This window comes from Tenrec ecaudatus, chromosome 9 (assembly GCF_050624435.1).
Source record: "Tenrec ecaudatus isolate mTenEca1 chromosome 9, mTenEca1.hap1, whole genome shotgun sequence".
NCBI classification, from domain to species: domain Eukaryota; kingdom Metazoa; phylum Chordata; class Mammalia; order Afrosoricida; family Tenrecidae; genus Tenrec; species Tenrec ecaudatus.
Window position 1 is genome coordinate 151,432,330 of NC_134538.1, and position 21,895 is coordinate 151,454,224.

At 55.6% G+C, this 21,895-nt stretch overlaps 1 protein-coding gene across 2 annotated transcripts in view; it reads right to left on the reverse strand.

The window, feature by feature from the left end:
- PLXNA4 (plexin A4) overlaps positions 1-21,895 on the reverse strand; it is a 457,211-nt gene that overhangs the window by 375,384 nt on the left and 59,932 nt on the right. For both annotated transcript variants that reach the window (XM_075558680.1, XM_075558681.1), the window contains exon 2: positions 13,621-14,888. In XM_075558680.1, coding sequence (XP_075414795.1) covers positions 13,621-14,805 — 1,185 coding nt within the window. In that variant the 5' untranslated portion in view covers positions 14,806-14,888. The remainder of the gene's footprint in view (positions 1-13,620; positions 14,889-21,895) is intronic.

Consider the following 21,895-nt stretch of genomic DNA (forward strand, 5'->3'; position numbering starts at 1 on the left):
CATCCACTCCCTGCCAAAACTTTGACACCCCCAGAGATGGTTCTTACAAGAGCTCCCCAAGGGAGAAATGGCTCTACGAGGGCAGAGATCAGGGAACTTCTCACCCACAACCAAATACCTTGAGGGCAGGAGTCACTGGGCCTAGGAGCTCAGGGCCATAGTCCATTGGGGGACTAGGTCGCCTGGCACAACACAGCACACCAGACGCAGCTCACAAGACCCCGTCCCACTTTGGTGAGTACGAACTGGAATCACCAAAGCTCCTGAGCAGCCAGCTAATGACCGTCTCTCCCACCCGGGGCAAAGGCCAGTGAAGACAAGCAAAGATGCCCGGGGACAACTTGTCGCAAGAAGTCATGGAATACAGGAGGCCAGAAGAATTCCAAGGTGTCCACAACCACTGCGGGCCCCTCTGCAAGGGATCACCAGATTCAGGCCTGCAGAGTGGGAGGAAAATGTGCAACCAAACTCCAAATCATTTTTCCAAAAGGCTCGGTGCGCTGGTCAGATGGAGACGATGGAACACCTACCCCCCCCCACTGCCCCTCCCTCCCGGCCCCGGCCTGGATTCTTAAACACTCTTCAGGCCCAGAATGGAATGCACCCCTGGCCTCCATTGCCTAGGTAGATGGAGCTGAACGGTCCTCGACGCAGAGGGGGAAACTGAGGCAGTGGCCAGGCAGCTTATTTCTCATCACGTCCCATTGCCTCTGCCAAAAGCACAGCCTTCTTGGAGTCGAGGCCACTCAACATCACCCTTCCCCCAGGCCAGCGAAACACAACAGGTAAATAATCATGGCCTACAAAACCATGCCAACTCTGGTTCCTCAGGGTCAGAGGCCAGAGGTCAGGCTGGCCCTCCCCCAGCGGGGTCCAGGGAGGTGCCCATGCAGTACATAAGGCACCGGGAAGGGGGAGAGAGGGCTGTCCCATGGGACATGTAGCATCAAGAAGAAAGGGAATCACAGTAGGGGCAGGGGCCAGAGTGGGGGACAGTTGGTGAACCCCTTGGACAGGTAAGGGTCGGTGTGGGGTCCGAGCACCTGGCCAGGGCAGGAAGCATGAGCTCCTGTCCTATGAGTCCTCCCTGGGCCCATTAGCAGCCAGATCGGAGGAGCCAGGAGGGGCCAGCCGGCCCTAGCTCAGTCTCTTCCCCGGCCACTCTGCAGACACCCATGAACAAACAATCCACAGCCACTGAGAATGCGTGTTCATTAGAGATGAACATCACTCTTTGATGGAAATAAGCAATAGTCCACTACATGGGGATATCCATGGTGCCCTTATGGAAAGGCCTCTCCCCTGGCCTGGGCCAGACCCGAAGCTACCCCCTCTGGGATTCTACACCTCACTCAGCAGGACACAGGGCCTTCTCGCCACGTCTCAAATGTCCTCCTGGACTCAGTGGGGTGTGCACTGAGACTGTGATGCACTGGACTCCGGGGGCCGTGTTTCATTCTGTGAGTCAGCAGCTTAGTGGCTGCTGATAGCAAGTGAATGAGCTAGGGCTGTCAAGAGGGCGCAGACTGCATGAACATCTAGCTCTCCATCAGCTTGGGTTTCTTGGTGCCAAGAGGATGTGGGACTGCAGGCAGAGTGACTGGGTTGGAATCCCGGCTCTTCCACTTAAGGTGCATGACACTGGGCATCATGGAATTGAATGGTTTGCCCCCCAAACATAGGAGGGGGAGCTAAGTGTATTGTTGCTGGAGCTCATTGCGGCTATTGGGTGCCTTGGGTACCAGCTCTCAGCGACCATATGTAAAACAGAAGGAAACACCATCCCTACGGTCCTGTGCCATCCTTAGGTTCCAGTCCATCAATGCAGCCACTGTGTCCATCCATCTCCTTGAAGGCCTTCCCAGTTTTCACTGTCCCTCTACTTTCCCGAGCACGTTGTCTTCCAGGGACTGGTCTCTCCCGACAACATGTCCAAAGTATGAAAGACCGAGTCTTGGCATCAGCGCTTCTAGGGAGCGTTCTGGCTGGACTTCTGATTAGAGCCCATGCCCAGCCCCACCCCAGCCCTGCTGGGTTGGAAGTACCAGGCGAGGCTCAGTAATCCAGTGCAGGTGGTTTAATGCACCAAGGTTTAAGGCTCCTGGCCCGGGCCTGCCACTGGAGGCTCATCCTAGCAGAGAGCCCCATGGAGCTGTGCCATGGAGAGACTGGCACGTGGCAAAGCATTGCCACTTGGGAGCATGGCCCACCAGGCTCAGGGGTTGAGGGCCCTTGGGCAGCCTCCCCAGGCTGCCGAGTGGTGGTGGCAGTGGCAGTGTTGGCACAGGGAGCAGCATGGCGTGGGGAGCGGCATGACACTGTGAATTACGATGGAATCGCTCACTGGCCTTCACTCCTTCACGGCAGCCACGAAGGTTACCATGCAATTACAGGTCGTTACATACAAATGACAGAGCTGTTAGGGTTACTTTGCCAATCACAGGGAAATTGCTCTTCCCAGCTGCAGAGCGACGGCAAGCCCCACCACCCCCACGGCAAGGGGGCCGCCATGCTGCCCACAGCCTTCCTCCAAGGTCTCCCAGGGCCCCAGCAGAGTGGCCACCCACACCCCGGAAGTGGCTATTGCAGTGGTTCTCAACCTGTGGGTCGTGACCCCTTTGGGGGTCGAACGAGCCTTTCTCAGGGGTCATCCAATTCATAACAGTAGCAAAATGACAGTGATGAAGTAGCAGTGAAAATAATGTTATGGTTGAGGGGGTCACCACATGAGGAACTGTATTAAAAGGTTATGGCATAAGCAAGGTTGAGAACCACTGGGCTGTTGGTTTCTGTGGTGACCTCTGAGAAGGGTTGAGGACCTGGAAGGTGAAGGACATCTCCTGCCACCTCCCACCCACCCCCCACCTCATCCCAAGCCCAGCCCCCTGTGGCATACTCTCAGAGGAACAGCAATCCACCACAACCCCGACCCCCCCTAACACCATCTCCTCCATCTGGAGAGTCCAGGGAGATGAGGAGGTGGGATCCTGCCAGCCCCCCACAGAAACCTCACCTCGTATTCCTAGGATGGCAAGGTCAGAACCAGACCAGAGTGGGAACAGCCTGCTAATGAGGGCCAGGCCAGCCCCCTGCGGGTCCATGTGCTTGCCTCGCTTCCTTGGCGTGGACTGGCCATCTTAGGCTGGGCAGCCACTGTTTACCAATCACCCTGGCTGGTCCTGCAGCAGCAGGCCACGGACAGTGACACCTCAGACACTTTCCCCTGAAGACACCTGCCTGGGCCAGGGCCACACTCTCTGGGCCACCACAGGGAAGCCAAACTCTAACGAGCACCCCAGCACCCGTTGCCCCTGGAAATACCAGTGGTCCAGCTCTGCCCTTCGTGAGTCCCCACTCTGCCTCCGAGGTTGGCCCATGCTCTCCCTGTGTGGGGTCATCCTGAAGGAAGACCCTCCTTTCAAACATTTGGGCCCAGAGAAGGGGAAACTGAGGCTCCGGATGGTGGCAGCACTGTCTGTTGTCACTCACCGACACATCTGCTTAAGGAGGATGAAGGAGGGCCCATGAAGCACCAAGCACTAGTGAGGCCACAAGCAGAGAACTAGAAAAACATCTCAACTCTATTCCTGGGGCTGCCTCTCCCCTTGTCGCAGGACCGAGGGCCCACATAAGGCCTTCATGTCTGCCTCCCTGGGGACCTCGTGCGAGGGGAACGGCTGCACAGTTCAATCCTTGTTCCCTCGCACAGCCGAGCACCCTTGACCCGAGTCACACCATGTCTGGGAAGACCGTGAAGTGGTCCCATTTTACAGACGAGAAAATGGAGGTGTTGCAGCTCAGCAGCATACACCAACAGGACCATCTCACACTGCTGCAAACATACGTCCCTAGGCCCAAAGTCCTTGGTCCCGAGGGGGAATCAAAGCTGATCTTAAGCAGGGCACCCTCCGGGACTGCGGAAGGTCAGACCTATTCCCGGATCAGGCAGAGAATGAGGACACGGGCCAGGAGGAGCCCACCCATCCAAGTGTTTCCTGGGTCCATGATGAGGGCTTGGCCCTGCCTGGTCCTGTGGTAACCTGGAGGAACATTCCTGAGCCCTTGACCAAGCATAAAATCTGGGATCCCTCCTCCCCAGGTCCTTGTCCCAGAGGGAAGTGGAAGGCAGAGGTTTAAAAAGAACTCGGGAAACAAGGGGAGGGAGCTCCTGGTGTGGAAAATAAAAGGCCTGTTGATGCTGCATGCTCAGCAGTCCAAAATGTTTCCCCATTGATGACTATGGTAGTTACATAATGTGGTGTCAACTTGAGACTATTAAGAGTGAAGGGGCAGAATGTAGCCTGTCAATCAGGTCGCAGCTTGATGACCTCATTTGGAGGCGCTCTGGAGATAAATAGCTCACTGGAAGCCAGACCCACACTTTCTGCTACGCCTTCCTGTTGACAAGTCACAAGGAGTTATGCTGATAGAGTCAGAGCCCTGGAGCTGGAGGAGCCACGTGGAGACCCACACCAGTGTTGAGATGCTTCTACCACCACTGGGTCCACAAGATTTTCCACCCACTGGCCTTTGATCTTCCTGCATTCGGTATCATTGCATGTGTTGCATGAGTCTGAAGAGGAATTTATAGACTGGTATCAGATATATGGGCTAATATATCAGACTTATGGACTTGATGTGGACAGGGTAGGGATGTTTTCTTAATATACAATTCCTCTTTGATAGAAAGTTCTTTCTGATACACATATGAGTGTCTCCCTGATTTTGTTTCTCTAGTCAACCCATACTAACACAATTACACTCACGCATGTACTTGCGTGCACGCACACGCATACATACAGCTGACCGCAGCAGACCTGCTCTGGAAATGGGGCTCGATGAAGTACACAGGTGAGATTTCTTTATAAAGGGTGATACTGATCAGCTAAGCTGTAATCTCATGTGTCTGAACGTCGCTGGCTCCGTTGGAAATGGCCACAAGGGCTTTACAAACTCTCCCGGCTGCAGGGCCAGGTGTAAGGAGGGAGCTTCCCCGAGAGCCGGCTCGGAGCGCCTTCCCTGGGCTGGGGAACCAGGTGAGAGTGAAGGTCCTCCGGAGGCAGAACATCTTTGGGAAGTTCTCGCAGGCATCTCAGAAAGACCACGGCAAATTCCTCCCATGAACTTGACTACTCGTGCCTGCCACGGAGAAAGCCAGCCTGTGTCTACACAAGCCTCCGAGTGTGCTCTGGGTCTGCAGAAACCATCTGTTGCTCCCCTTGACTTCCAACGCTGCACCTGAAGCCAGCTCAGCCAGCAAGCCCCAACCATCCTCCGGGCTGAACGTCCCAGAGACGGAAAACTGCTGCAACAGGTGAGGCCTGGCCGGCTGGAAGCAAGCAAGGCTTGCGGACAGAGCTCATCCACTGTTACTGCAGTGAGGATCCGCACAGCACTGCCCGGCTTCAGTGTGTGGTTTTCAGTGAGCTTCTGGGGAGAATGGACAGCAGAGAGAGAGAGAGAGAGAGAGAAAGAGAGGACCCACGACCAGCACCCCAGAAGCTTAGTTAGACAGGCACCTTCCAGGCACAGCAAGGGAAAGTGTCACTGGGTAGGACAAGCAACAGCCAAGGTTCCCAAGATCCAAAGGCCCCATATCCAAATGGGCTAGAAAGGTATCGTGCGTGCGCGAGCACATGCACGTGTGTGTGTGTGTGTGTGTGTGTGTGTGTGTGTGTGTAAGAGAAAGACATCATGCAGGTACTCATTGTAAAACTGAGTCTACCCACCAGCAGAAACACTCAAAGGGGTTGGCAAAGTGTTACATTTCTTTCGGTAACTGTATGTGTGTTCTGTAGAAGGAGGCTTGGGCAGGGTGGAGGGGAAGTGAACAACAGAAACAGGGTGAAGGGAGACAGTGGGCGGTATAAGATATGAAAATAATCATTTGTAATTTGTCAAGGGGTCACGAGGGTGGGAGGGAGGCAGGGGGAAGGAGGACCTGATACCAAGGGCTCAAGTAGAAAGGAAATGTTTTGAAAATGATGATGGCCACCTCGGTACAAGTGTGCTGGATTCAGTGATGTATGGATTGTGGTAAGAGCTGTCAGAAACCCCAATAAAATGATTTGTACATTCAAAAAGGGAGAAACAGCCTCGGTGGCGCAGAGGTGACGCGCTCACCTGTTACTCATGGGCCAGAGGGGACTTGGCGCAAAGGCCTGGCAGCCTGCCCCCATTCACCTGGCAGCCGGGGAAACCCCGTGCACTGGAGCATCGGTGGGGTAGTGACCCAGTACACCACAGGCACAGCCGCTAGGGAGGGAAGCCTTGAGGGTCACGGCGCTGAACAGGGCTCAGCGGCCCGTCCGGACAGACGGACTAACAGAGACTAGGAAGAAAGGCCTGGAGACCTATTGCCAAGAATCAGCTGCCAACACAACCAGTGGATCCAACCTGGAGTTGATCCTGTGGACAGCGCAGGGGCAGCACTGTTTCACTTGGTCATGCATGGAGCTGACTTGGGGTGCAGGATCAATAGTCTCGGGACCACCTGTGCCTCCTTCCCTCCAGAGTCAGAAGTGACTCAAGGGCAGTGAGCTTGACTAACAGGGACCTCGAGTCTCCTGATGACACAACTTCCTTCTCCCAGGAGATGAATCAGCAGAGGGCCAGAGGGGTGCTGGCCATGCCCTAGCTCTGGAGCCCAGCAGGGCCACCCAGGGGTGCACAGCAATAGCTGCAACTGGGGTCCTGAGGCTTGAACCCATGCCCGTCTCCTCAGGAGCTTAGCTGTCAAGAAGTTCACCCCTGCCTCTGAACTGCAGGCTGGACGATCACACTGTGGCCCAGAAGGGTCTGGTCCAGGAGCCCGGCACTGCAGATGGCAGCCACACTGAGATGTCCCTGAGACCCTTTAATTTGCCCGGGCCAGGGCCAGTGGGACACCCCCGGATGAAATCCAAGAGGCGTGAGCAATACCAGCCAACCCCACTTGGAAGCCACCCTTCTGTAATTATAATCTTGTGGACGCAGTATTACCGGGAGGCCCTCAGCGACCCCCTGCCAGGGAGAGACAAGTCTCACGCAGCCATGAGCCCTGAAGTCTCCCCCTGTACCTCCCCTTTCACCCCATCACCAGACCCATAATTGGATCGGTAGTGGGGGGGAGGGATGCCATGATCAAGTCTGGGTGCTTCCTGGTGGGCGCCGAGAAGTGGTGACCCCCCACACCCTGCACCCCAGTTGAGTTATGGGGTAGGTCATTCCTGTTAGTGGGAATAAATTTTATGAGCCCCGCTCTTGTCGTCCGCCATCCTCCGGCTTGCTCCCCAGCCGCGGGTGAGTCTGGTTAATGTTGCCACCCGCAGATAAATCAGCTAAACGAATCCCCTCATATTCCGGAGCTCTGGCAGAGGCTCAGGGGAGCCCCCGCAGTGGGGAAGGCAGAGGTGGGCTTTCCTCAGGCCCTCTGAGGCTGCCTCATGTGCAGGGGCAGCATGGCGGGCCCAGAAACCAGGAAAAGCCTGGAAGCAACTACTAATGGAAGCCAAACGGGGTACAGGCCCGCCCCGTGTCCACCGATGCTGCCCAGCAACAGGCAGGGGCTCAGGGATGCCCCAGGTGGCAGCAGGGTGGGTCTGTCCCTGCCTTTGAACTCAGCAGTCACACCAGGGGCACAGGCCAGTGCCCATTATTGAACATGGTCTCTGGGGTGGGCACAGCCCCCGTCTTTCCAGTGCAGATCTGAGTGGAGAAGGCTGGAAGGATGGGATCATGATCAGGTCCCTCTGTCCCATCGCCTGGATGCCCGATGGGTCAGGTCTAAGGGGACCCATGTCTGTCACTGATTGTTAATGAGAAGCCACGTCTGTTTCTGTTCCTATGAGTCTCAATACGCCCACCAAGAGAGACAAGGACTCTCACTTCTTGTTGAGAGGATAGGGAAACGGGAAGGCTGCGTGGCCTGGTCACTGCTCCAGCTCGGGACAGCTGCAGCCCAGTGGCCCAGACTCCAGGCCAAGCAGCTACCCTGTGAGAATAAGAGGGGCTGAAGGAAAAATCCAGAAATCAGAACAGGACTGCTCAGTTGGGGCTGGCCTGTGTGGACACAGGATGTGTGTGTGTGTGTGTGTGGGTGTGTGCGCGCGCGCGCACCTGGGCTGTATGGGGGGGATGGGTGTGCCCCTGTGCACGAGGTGTGTATGCAAAGGATGTATGTACATGGTGTGTGTGTATACTGGGCACATATGCATGCATGGTGGCTGTGTGTGCACAGGATGCATGCTTGTATATGGGGTATGTGCACCTGTTCCGTGTGTGTATGCGTGTGCATTGTACTCGAGTGCCCAGGGTATATGGGCATGCCTCGTGTGTGTACCCACAGGGCATAAGGGGAAGGTGCTGAGGTTGTTGCATGAACTTGAGCGTATGTCTGGGTGTATGTATCTACATTGTGTATGCTTGTATGCATGCACAGCATACATAGTGCCCAAGATACACATGCATGCATGTGTGTGCATGCTCATGGGTGTGGGAGCCCGCATGGGGTGCACCCATGTGCAGAGGCTGTGTGTGAGCACACAGGAAACACTGCTTGCTGCCCTCACTGCTGTGTGGTATACAGGGGTAAGAGAGACCAGGGTGCAGACAGAGTAAGGCCAACAGGGAGCCCCAGAGGCGACAATGACATGGCACAGAGAGAGTGAGCAGGAGCAGGCCACTGAGGGACGAGGGGAGCAGCCCGGACAGAAGCAGGGAGCCCAGAGCCTGCGCGTGTGCATGGTCCTTCTCTCCGAGTGTGCCTCTCTGCTGGGGTGGGGAGCACAACCAATACACACTGTGATGTGGATAAACCACAGACACACGACCCCACATGGGAAACACGAGGCCCAGAACGCCAGGTCTTGTAGGAAGCCCTTTGGAGGGTCTTCTCAGAAGAGAGCCATCCACAGAGACAGAAAGCAGACTGGTGGCGGCCTGGGGACTGGGGAGGAGGGGAAGTAACTGCAGAGGGGACCCGAGTTTGACTTCAGGGTGTTGGAGATGTGGAACCGCAGAGACAGATAGACAGGTGGGTGCATACCACTGTGAACGTGGTTCGTTTCCTTTTGTGAATTCACCTCCCTGAGGTCTTTGGGGTTTCTCCCCCTGGGGTGGGATCTGGAGGTGTCCCTGGGCAGGAGAAAATCTCACCAGCCAGCCACCAACAACAACAGGATAAGCCCCACTGACCCCCGAGTCAAGCTCCCTGGGGACCAGGAGAAGCAAACACATCAGGGCAACAGGTGCAGGAACCTGGGCCTGAGTCTGGGGGCCGCGCCAGGCCGGCCTGGATGCTTACCCTCCTGGCTGTCAGAACTGGAGGTGCTAAGAGCCTGGCTGACAATCCAGCGGGTGCTCATGCCAGCCTGTCCCAGGTGTGACCCGTCCCCTAGGACTGCCGGGCTGGGGAACTGGTGAGCCCAAGAAGCGACAAGGGCACCCCACAGGGACTCTCCTTCCCCACCAGTAAGGCTCCCTGTGGGGCACAAGGTGAAGTCCCCAGTCTTTGCAGAAACCCTAAACCTTGACGTCAGAGAAGCATTCCCGCCAGAGGAGGTTCTCAACCAACGGCAGCTGAAGAGAACCCCCCCCCCAGGTGTTCTCACTCTTCCAGGCACCTCGGGTCCTAAGCCCAGGAATCCAGCCCCTGCACCGTGAGATGCCCCACCCAAAGGCTGAGAGATTAGCCCGTGTGCAAAGTAAGCACGCGTTGCCTTGTGCGTACTTGCTAATCTGCCATCAACAGCTTCACGCATTTGCACCACGTCAGAGATTCTGCTACTGGGTCTGGCTGGCAGCTGTCCCTCTCCCAACCCCGCAGCACCTGCCTCCAACACCAGAGCCTCTTGGACAATGCCTGATGGGGAGGGAAACACCCGGTCAGTCAGGCAAGCACAGGCTTAACTTGTGCTTACAGGCTGTTCGGTGGAGAGCAGTTTCCCATGTCCTCACACATCCAAGGATGAGGCTGAGGACCTGGGGTAGAAGCAAGTTGGTGGACTGTGTGGCCCTGAGTGGACGCCTTGCTGGGTCGGTGTTTGTTCTGGGCCTTCAATGTGAGGTACTGCCTGCTCTTTCTGGGGCAGTGGGAGTCCACCCAGAGGTGCACTGGAAGAAAGGGCCGGCGTTTGAATATTCAAAAGCCAACCATACCGGAGTGCAGTTCGGCCCTGACCTACCCGGAGGGCTGATGGCCTTTCCACACATCTGGAATAAGAGCAGAAGCTCCTTGAGTGCTCGTGGGGGCCCAGTGTGTCTCCCTTGGCCACCAAGCTCAGGCCCATCTGGAGCTCCAGGGGTGTCCCGCAGCCAACTCGGCTATATCACAGTGGTATCCGGCTCCGCACCACCCCATCCTGCTGCTGACCACAGCCCAGGGGGTGTTGGGGCTCACCAAGTGGCCAGCAGGCAGCCCAGGATCTCAGAGCAAGAAACAATGTGACCGTGGGGCCCCAGAAGTCAGCCTGAGCACCTGGGCATCTGAGCAGCCCACATGGCCGCTGTCAGTGCATCTGTGGCCTGCACGCACCGAGTCCCCCTGCACTGCCCCAGGAGTGTGGGAGCAGAGAAGCAGGGCATCACTTAACCAAAGGAAGCAGACCCTGGACTCAAGGCGGGCCAGCCCTTTGCAGCCTAGCTGGAGAGCCTGCGGAGCCCTGGGCCACGATCCTGGCCTCTGCCATTCTCTCCTCAGCCCTGAACTGACCGGCCTCTGGCTTGAAAGGGCTAATTAAACCCAAAGAAAAATCAAAAGCCTGTTATCTGGCTCCAGGGCTCCCAGGCCTGGCAGCCGCCTGGCAGCAAAGCTGTGCTCTCGCTGTTCCCTCGGAGGGAGCCACACAGTGTCAGGACCTGTCTCTCTGCAGACTTCCGTGGCCAGCCCGACTGTGTGTGCGGTGGCAGTTAGCAACCAAGGAAGACACACACCTGCCCACCCACAACGGATGCCTACAGTGGAGACTGCACCCAAAAGCATGACCCCAAAAGACAGGTTTTCGAGCTAGATTAATCCTGGAATGTGCCAGAGAGCCGGCCCTACCTCTTGGCTCAGAAGGGTGAGCTTCGGTTTTGTAGGTCCAGACACACACCACCAGTTCCTCACAAGGGCACACAAGCACACGCCTGTGGCATCAGTGTGTATGCACATGCATGTGTGCATATACATGTGTGCTCTATGTGTGCGCAATGCAAATGGCTATGTGTGTTGTACATGTGTGTATACATGTGTGTTCACATGTGTGTATGTGTTGTGCATATGTGTGCCAGCATGGCCTGAGTACTCACATGTGCACACACATATACCTGTGTGTGCACCTGGATACATGTGTATGGGTGTGCTCATGTGTGCACAAGTGTGTGCATTTACGGGTACATGAACATATGTGTGGTGTGTGCACACATGTGTGTCTGTGTGTGTCTAGGTGTTCATGTGTGTTGTTTGCGTACATGTGCATATGTGGTGTTGAGAGGCAGGAGGATGGCTCCCTAAAAACGGACTTGATGTGGAACCCTGAGCGGTTCATTCCTGGGAACCACCTCGGGGTGCTCAGCTGCCAGGACCAGCGTAGGGCACCTCTCACCGGCATCTTAATGTGTCACTGGGACATGCACACACAGCACAGCATCAGGCCTGTCCTTCATTGCTATGTTGTGGGAGCAGACTATGGCCCCCAAATTCCGGTCTGTCCCATAGTTACTGAGTGACCGGATGACACCCCCAAGAAAAGTCCCAGGAGACCATGATGAGTTCACCTGTGAGGTCAGCAGGTGTCAGCGATGCCCTGGCTTCTCTAGCCTGGCTCTGAGTGGCTCGTTCACTGCTGCCTTCATTGGCCCATATAGTCCCCTTCCACGTCCTCTGGGACAGTCCTGGCTTCCCAGGACCCCCCCTCCCCAAAAAGGGAGGACATCTTTTAACTCCTGTCCACATGGCAGCAAAGAAGCCTGGTCCTGAGAGGCAGAGCTGCAAAGGCAGAATGCAGAGAGCCTCCTCTGCTTCCTCTCCTTCCCCGCGCCGAATCCCAAGGCGCACAGGGTGGGCTCATCGCCAGTGGTCCCTGAGGTCTGCCTGGCACAGTGTATGTGAGGGAGAAAATCTTCTATCTTATTAAATCAGCTCAATCATATCTCCTAGTATGGCGTTCCACCAGAATTTTACCCAGAGTCAATAACTGTATTTTACCCTCCAATGGGCAAATACTCACTCACTCACTGCCATTGAGTCAATTCAAACTCATAGCAACCCTCTAGGATGGGGCAGAGCTGCCGCTGTGGGTTTCTGAGACTGTAACTCTCTACAGCAGCAGAAAGCTCCGTCTTCCTCCCGAGAAGCAGTTGGTGGTTTCAAACTGCTGACCTTGCCGTTAGCAATCCAACAAGTAACCACTGTGCCCCAGGGCTCCGAAGGATGGAGAAACAGTGGTACCATTTTGATGATGAACACGACTCAAGCGGTTGGGAGGCAGAGGCTTCTCATGTTGAGTTACATCTGAGTGAGGCTGGCGGCGACCAGGCATTAGGTCACTTGTCTCACCTGGTCTCCCCAGCAAGGCAGCACTGGGATCAGGCCTGTCTGTCCTAGACATCTCTTCACTGTCACTCCCGCCTGCCACCCAGCACTGTCTTGCGACAGGCAGCATGGAATTGTCCACACAGAAGATGCTTAACAAGCCCAATCTGCCCCCTTCCAAACCCTCCCCAAGCCAGCTCTTCTCTTCCCTCCTTCTGTGTTCACTGGGCTCACCCCCTACTTCTGTCCCCACTGGGCACCAAGGATTACAAACTTAAGACCCTTCGGGGCTTAGGGAACATCAAGGATCTGTTCGGAGAGATGGGGCATTGACAATGCAGCTGGGTGGCCATGGCACAACGCTGAATCCCATCAGTGTCATTGATTGTACATGTAAAAAAAGTTCAACCGGCGACAAGTATTGTGTCCTATACACCAGGAGCCTGGTGGTGTAGTGGTTACGCGTTGGGCTGCTAACCGCATGGTCAGCAGTTTGAAACTACCAGCTGCTCCATAGGAGAAAGACGAGGCTTTTTACTACTGTCAAGATTGACAGTCTCAGAAACTCACGGGGGGTGGGGGCAGTTCTACCCCCGTCTCATCGGGAGTCAGGATCAACTCCATGGTAGTGTGTTTGGTGTTTAGTGTTGGATGTAATTGTACCACGACAAAAATGTATTGAAAGAAACTCTTACCGTCCGTGACAGTCCATCCCTACCCCCAAATGTGCAGTGGGGCGCACACGCGTTCTTCTGTCCCATGTGGATTCAGTCTAAGCTTGGTGCGTGACAAGGGTGGGTGCATGTTCTATGCTCCCCCAAACCAGTCTTCCCTTTAGCAATGTCTGGCGCATACGACATCTACTTTACACGATTCCCACCTATGCCTAGCACTCCCTCTTATAACCGGGGGAGCCGGCACCGAGCAGAGCAAAGTGGGAGATAGGGGGGCCGTGGTGGCTTCGTTCTAGCTCGAACACTTAGAAGCTCAGTGTCACTGAGCCCGTGATGACCCGAACCTGCTAAGGCCCAGAGAAGGGCTATCCAGGTGTCTCCTTACCCCCTCTGCAGGATGGAAGAGGGATACACCCCAGGGGGTCTAGATACCCTCGCTTCCCCCACACTCACCGCACTGCTGCAGGGGATGTCCTTGACCTTGAGCCAGGCCAGGTCCAGCGTGCCCTCACCACGGTAGCAGGACTGCAGGCGCTCCTTGATACGGTCGTTGATCTGCTTCAAGATGAAGATGCACAGGGCCGACTGGTCCAGCGACTTCATCTTGCGCTTCTGGCCCTTGGAGAAGACCGTGAAGAGGAGGTCATCGTCGGAACGGACCCTAAGGGTCCGGGCCAGCACCGCCCCCGCTTTGGACAGGTAGGCGGCCTGCAGCAGGCGGTACTCCACCCCGCTGTGCTCGCAGCCAATGGGCACCTCCACGTAGGAGTTGAAGGCGGTGTCCTCCTTGCAGAGCCTCACCAGCTTGGACGTGTAGACCTGCTCCTTGGTGGTGGAACCCGGGGGGGACACCATCTCGGGCTGCAGGGTCAGGAAGTACACGAAGTTGCCGCTGCTGAAGCCGTAGACGTAGTAGATGTCGAAGTCCGGGATGACGGTGAAGGTGTCCGAAGGGATCTTGATCATCGAGGCCACGAACTCATCGTGAAAGACGTACGCAAACATGCCGTCCGCCTCCGAGTTCTTGGTCAGCTTGCGGCTGGAGATGGTGGGGAAGTACTCGGGCTTCCCGTCGACGGCAGTGGCGATGAAGAGCTTGTCGTCCAGGTTGCTGTAGGAGACGATCACCCCAAAGACGGAGCCGCTCTCGTTGACTCCCGACAGGTAGTGCTCCTTCTTGTGAAAGGGCTCGCCCAGTTTGAAGAGGTCCTCCAGCCGCAGGAGCTTGCAGATGCCCTGGTAGAGGCTCCCGCAGGCGATGAGCCTGTTCTCCTTGTAGTCTATGAGTAGCATCTTATTGACGTTGTTGGTGGTGGACAGGGGCTCGTTGCAGGTCTGGACAATCCGCGGAGGGTAGCACTTAGGGTTGTCCTCGTCTGGCCCTGTCTGGTGAGTCACCAGGACCTTCAGGTCACTGGAGAGCTTGTAGATCCGGTTGACGGCCCCCAAGTAAATGTGGCCTGTTCTCTCGTCCACCACCAGGTGATTGAAGCCCTCCGCGGGCTCCCCTCGGAACGTGACAAGAGGCCGCTTCTGAGCGAGCGAGGGAGGCTGCCGGGGCAAGAGCGTGGAGGAACCCATGCCCACCATCAGGAGATGGGGCAGCAGGCAGGCCCAGTTCCAAGGCATGGCTTTCATTTCAGAGGCGGGTCCTCGTGGTCCCAGCAGCGCTCAGACACGAGGTCTCCTCACAGGGCCCGGTCTCACCAGCAGGGTCTCTCCTACGGGCAGAAAGAGAAGACTGTGATGCCGGAAGACAGTCGCGGTCTTCCACTCCACCCCACACTGAGCCCATAGTCACTCCACCTGGATTCCTGAAGCACTGCCCCCTACTGACTGAATTGTGACACCCCACGCAATTGATGATGTGGACCTCCTAGCACCTGTTCCGGGACAGGTGACCTGGTCTGGAAATCGGTTCTTTCTCTTGGAAGGTGAAATCTGTTAACATGAGCACGTCCTGGAGTAGGATGGGCCCTGATCCCTTCGGTGTGGCATCAAATCAAAGGGGAAACAGCAGCAGAGAGTCAGACCAGGGAAGACATGAGCGGGCGCATCCTCCTGCCTAGCAGCGCTAAGGAACGCCCAGAAGTGCGTGGGGCTACCAGACCCCAGAAGAAACCAGATGGCGCTTCCTCTAGAGTGGAGAGAGACAGGTGCCCCTGCAGGTGCCCTGAATGTGGACTTGTAGGACCCTGGGACAGTGATTGACACTTCTGTTCTGATGCGCCACCCACAGCTCTAGGAGACAGAGCAATGGGAGGCCGCATTCCACCGTCTCCTCTCCCAGGAGTGTGCGGGACAGCCAGAGCAGGGTGGCCCAGCCCCAGGAGAGCCCTCAGCAATCATCTTCGTCACCACCACTATCACAGAGCCACGGCCCCCTGGGCCCACATGACCACGTTGGCTAGGGCACTGTCAAGACCCCTCCCAGAGTCTGCCTTGTTCCATCTTGGTGTACCCTTCAGGGCTCAGGAATTGGGTTTGCCACTCCAGATCTAGTTCCTCTTCCCCGTGCCCAGGACCCTGACCCATATGATCATGGGTGAGCAGGTTTCCCCGCCTCAGGCCTGTGCAAGGTCCAGCAGCACCTGGAGGAAGGGAAGGAGGAAGGGGGGTGCTGCAAGCTCTGGCTGGGACCCTGTGCCTCTGGGTTCTGGGCCCCCAGCTCCTGCCTCACACTCTTGGCCCTAGAGGTGGTGACAGATGCATCGCTGTCTGGGGAAAGAGTTCCTTTGCTAAATTTTGCAAAAGGACCAAATTCGAGTGCCTTCTCTAATAGACCTCTGAGCAAAGCATTCCCAGTATTCCCATGTCACTGCTGAGAAAACTCAGTTTAGGGCCCTTACAGAACTTGCTTCGTACAACAAGGGTTTGCAGGCATCCTCAAACTATAGCCTGTGAGCCACACACGGCCCACCGAAGACAGTTATCCGGCCTGCCGGGTGTTTTTGCCACATTTGGTTTTTTTTTTACTTCAAAGTAAGATATGTGCAGTGTGCATAGGAATTTGTTCATAGTTTAAAAAATATAGTCCAGTCCTCCAATGGGTCTGAGGGACAGTGAACTGCCCCCCCCCCCTGTTTAAAAAGTTTTGAGGACCCCTGGGTTAGAGGCAGGATTCGAACCCAGGATGTCGAAGCCCATTGTTGGATCTCACTCTCAACCGCTCAGGCACCTCGGCTTGTCCCAGGTTTGTGCAGACGGGGCATCTGCTAGCGCCTGCCACACACAGCAGGATGGCTGGAACGTCAGTCACCCTTCCTGCAGGCTCTGTGACAGCGGTCGCCTCAAGTGCTCCCAGCCTGTGTCACCAGCCTCCTCTGCCAGATGGCGCACATGGTGGCTTCAAGTCCAAATTAACAGCCACATCCACCTCCCCTTCACCCGGTACTAGCAGCCGGTCCTCTGGGTCCACTGCCCAGCTCCGAGCCCTGATGTCAGTTTAACGAGGCAGATCTTGGCCGCGTCCCATCGCAGGCCCTCCTCAGAGAGGATTTCATTAGAGGGAGAGAAACAATGGTCAAGTAAATAAATAAGCAGATAAATCCCTCCCCATAGAACCAAAGAGCTTCCCCCTCCGGTGGCCCTCCTGCAGTTCAGTCCTGCATGTTGTCTGGGTGTGCGTTTTCCAAGCGGGTAACTGCAGATTTCTTCTCGTTCGTGAGGAAGCATGACAGGAATGGCCAATGTCTTATTTGGAGGGCCCCTCAGCTCTGAGGAACGTCCCTCTCTCACTCCAAATCAAACCGAAACCAAGAGTCAGAACAACAAACACCCGCCTAGCTGCCGAGTGGATTCGGACGCATGGTGACTTTAAGTGTTGCCGGGCAGAACTGCCCTGTAGGGTTTTCCTGTCAACTTCTACAGGGGATGTTTCCCATGGTGCTGCTGGGGGAGTTCAACCCGCCTTTCCATCGCCAACTCCTCAAAATCCTCTATCAGGGTTTCCGGGCTGTGAATCTGTATGGGAGCAGCCAGCCTCAACTTGCTCCTGAGCAGTGGCTGGTGGGTATGAACCACCGTCTAATGCTGGACCCACCGCCCCGTCATGGCAGGAGTTAAGTGTGGGCTGTTTTCAGCATCCAGGGACCTTTCTCCCAGCTGCAAAGTCTGCACAGAAAGAGGAGCAACTCCCAAACAGACGACCCCCACACAGGGAGAGAGCAAAAAGCAACACGGTGCCCAACGGACGAGGGAAAACAAAATCAGGACCCACGTGTTGGCCAAGCCCCCTGGGGAAGGGCAGGGCCTCTCCAGCCCACCTCGAAGGGGAAGTCCCCCCCCCACACACACACACAGGCAGAGCTTCCAGACTAAGACACACTGCCAAGAAGGAGTTGGATCACCTGCCAGAAATCAGCCAATGAAAACCTTCCGGTTCACAACAGAATATGATTCAAGGTAGTGCTGGAGGGTGAGTCCTCCTAGGTTGGAAGACTCAAAACACACAGAGGTCACAACGATGGGTGTGCCAACCATCATGAAGATGGCATGGCCATGGGGCCAGGCCACGTTCCACCTGCTCTGCGGCCATGGGGTTGTCATGAGTTGTATTGATTTGACCACTAAAAGGACCAAAACAATGATGACCTGGGGTCAGGGGGCAAGAACACTGAAAGGACACTGTGGGGGGCGGGGGTGGTAGAGGATGGGGATTTGGGGAATAGGGTGGTATCAGAGGGAGGGGTGTTTGGGAGCGGGGAGATGGTGCTTAGAGGAGGAGATGGTGTTTGGGCCAGGCCTAGATCTTGGAGGAGGCCCTCCTCCGGGAGAGGGCAGGTGGGGTGGGTGGGGAGTCAGCCCAAGCACAAGCGCAAAGAGATCAAACCAGGGTGTGCTGGTACTGGGGGCATTTGTCAGAACTTATCTCTCCAAACAGTCCAGTGGGAGGTGAGGATGAAAAATGAGCCGCTAGCTCTGTCAGAAGTCACTGGAAGGCCAAAGGTGACATGCAGGGTGTTGAGGACTGATACTCAAAAGATGAAGAACAGAAGCCCCTACCCAAGTTGAGACCCCACTTTTCTGCTATTTGCCAACACACGCCCCTTGCTGCACAAATATCTGCTGTCCAAGAATTCTACTGTAGAGTATTAGAAAGCGGGGATGTTACTTTGAGGACTAAGGTGCGCCTCATCCAAGCCATGGTCTTTTCAATCGCCCCATAAGGGCGTGAAATTTGGACATTGAATCAAGACAGAAAAAGAATCGATGCATTTGAACGGTGGCGCTGGAGAAGAATATTGAAAGGACCTGGACGGCTGAAAGGACAAACCCATCTGTCTTGGAAGAAGTGAGGCCAGCATGCTCCTTAGAGGCAAGGACGGCAAGCCTTCTTCCATACGCTGGGCATATCATCAGGAGAAACCAGTCCCTGGAGACGGTCATCATGTTTGGCAGAGGGCCTCAGCGTAGGGACCACAGTGAGGAAGGCACAGGACCTGACACTGCTTCGTTCTGTTGTGCACAGGGTCGTTATGGGCCGGAACCGACTCGATGGTCCCTAAATCCAACAATATTTACAGAGAAGCCCAGACCCCAGGAAAGCAGGTGGGTGTGTCTTGCTCACCAGGAAGTCCTCAGCATCTTTTAGAACTACAGCCAACCCCAAACCCATCTATAGACAATAGGACATCCCCTCCCAGAAGGGTCACAGGGAAGGGATGAGTAAACGAAGGCACAGGATAGCGCCTATGAAACACACAATACTCCCCTGGTTCTTTGAGGCTTCCTCGCCCCCCCCCCACTATCATCACCCCAGTCCTGCCTTTCACTGCAGGCTAGACCAGAGCATGTATCCTCATACAGATAAGAATTCAGGACACTAAGAATCCAGGTCAGCTAAACCCCTCAGGAAGTCATGGGAGCAAAGATACCAGGAGGGATCGATACCAGGGAGAAGGTGGAGGGAGAAGTGGGAGGGAGAAGGGGGAGGAAGGGGAACCATAATGATCGATGCATAACGCACCACCCACCCTCAAGAGGAATGAACAACAGAAACGTGGGTGAAGGGAGACAGCGGTCGGCGTAAGATATGAAAACAATAATAATTTATACTTTATCAAGGCGTCACAGAGGTGAGAAGGTGGGGGAAGGAGGGAAATAAGAGGAGCTGATACCAAGGGCTCAAATAGAAAGTAAATGTTTAGAAAATGATGATGGCAACCTATATATAAATATACTTGGTACAACTGATGTATGGGTTGTTATCAGAGCTGTAAGAGCCCCCAATAAAATGATCATAAAAAATAAAGAAAAAGAACCATAACTGTGGGTGCAAGCTTCTCCAACTTAAAGATGACGCAGGCCCCGCAAGGCCATGAGGAGTAGCCCCGAGCTACTCCTGGAGGGCAGAAAGAGGAAGGGGGATCAGCCAGAGGTGTGGACCACGGCCTGGCAGGCCACCACAGACACCGCCCTCTGGGGTCGGTATCCTTAAACCCCAAGCTCTGCAAGGGCGCCTGGTTGCACTCTGGCAGAGTTGGGGTTAGAGCGTGGGTCTGAGTCATTGCAAGAAGCCCCGAGCCCTGGGGCCCAGAATACAGGTGCTGGGGCAGCCCTCTGAATTCACTCAAGCCTCCCACCCAAGCACAGGAAGCCCAGGACCCTGCCCTGCATTGCCTCCCAGTCAGCTCTGGAGGAGGAGATAGCTGCCCCAGTGCCTTGATGATAACCCCTTGGGAGGGGCGGGCAAACCATCTTCAGCCTCTGATTGGAGCAGACCGCTGTAGAGCGCCATATTGTCTGCTGGCCAACACGGCTTCCCACACCAGCGTTGGTGTGGGCTTACAGATTCTGGGCTGGGGTGAGGGTCAGGGCTCCTCCACCCACCCAGGGATGGGGACCTCATGGCAGGCCCTCTAGGACACCTGCCGAGCACCTCAGAGAGCTCGCTTTACTGCACTGGCGCCCAGAAACACAAGCCAGTTCCACACGCCTCTCATTGGGAAGAGGCGAGACGAGGAAGCCTATAATTACAAATTTACTGAGCAGAAAGGTGCCGGAGCTCAGTCTCCCTCTTCTATTAGGCAGTGAAATGAGACACAGTTATGCATCTCAAACACTTATCACCCTCATCTGGGGACAGAGGGGAGGGGAGGGGGACGCCACAGAAACAATAACGTGTGATAGGAATAACCAGCCTCTCATTTTGCACCAAGGAAAGGGACTGATTAAAAAACAAATCGCGAGAAGCAGAAGGGAAAAGGGGGGGGGGGGACAATCACCAAGATGTGGGCTCCCACCAACCACCCTGGGACAAGTCCGGTCCTCCCAGGGGTGGCCCAGGGCTTCCCTGGCACCACTCCGGACCCACAGGTGGGCAGATCTATGCCCCCGACCCCCAGTGCGACATAAGGCTGCACCATGGACCTTCTGCAGAAGAGGTTTCAGCCCAGGCCATCGAAAGAGAAGTCAATAAACCAAACTGACTGCCATCGAGCCAACTCCAGCTCACGGCAATTCTGTAGGATGGGCAGAACTGCCCTTATGGGTTTCTAAGATTGAAACTCTTCGAAAGAGTAGAAAGTCTCCTCATTCTTACTTTCTAGTGGCTGGTAGTTTCGAACTGCTGACTTTGCGGTTAGCAGCCCAACACGTAACCACAACCCCAGTCTAGGAACCCCACCCCACCCTTCGGGTCCTCTCCCCCAGCTCTCTCTGGGGACATCTCTGAACTGGTTTCCAATGTGCTGGAGGTCCCTATCCTGGGCGCAGAGTCCCAAAGGTTTCCAGCAGGACTGGAAACAGACAGACACACAGACACCACGCCCACTGCGGCGTTATTCAGGGCAGCCACACAGGAGCCACCACCGAACTATGTACAGACAGAGAGATGGCCCACAGCGCTATGACTCAGCCCAGCGAGCAAGGAAGGCCTGACAGAGGGCTATGTGGAGTGAGATAAATCAGCTCCATGAAGACAAACGTCACAGGATCTCACGTCTGTGAGGTCATGCACGGGGCCCAAAGCTCATCCGAGAGTACGGGGGCTGGGAGGAAGCCGGGCTGGGGAGCTGGGTCTAGCGAACGCAGAGGTTCTGTTAGCAGTGGAGGAATTGTTTGACATGGGGGTGGTCATAGCGCAGTGGTTGAGCGCTCAGCCGCTAAGCGAAAGGTCTGAACCCACCAGGGTGAGAGACGTAGCAGCCTGCTTCCGTGAAGATGGCAGCTTTCGGAGCACTCTGGAGCAGATGCGCACTGTCCGGTCGGGTCGCGGTGGAATCAAATCAACAGTCATAGGTGTGGAATCGCACACACCAAGAAGAGCATGGTCAATGCCGCACATTGCGCATGTAAAAGCTGTAAGTGACCAGTGTTCAATCCCCTCCCTCCCCCTCGATCGATACATAGAGATAGAGACCTAGTGGGCAAACTCACCTCCACTGAGTCAATTTTAACTCACAGCACCCCATACGGGACAGGGAGAAGGGCCCCTGTGTGCTTCCAAGGCGGCAACTCTTTACTGAAGTAGAAAGTTTCATCTCTCTCCAGTAAAGCGGCTGGTGGTTTTGAACTGCTGATCTTGTGGTTAGCAGGCCAGCATATAACTGCTACGTCTGAAGCATTAGAGCAGCATGGTGCCCAATACTGGCTTTACAATCGGAAAGACAAGTCCTGAGGTGCAGTCACCTCAGAGACCACCCCCTCCTGCTCCCCCAAGGGCTCAGTGAGCTGGGTCAAGTGCAGAAGCGGCCGGCAGGCAGGAGAACTGCAAAGCTTGGAATCA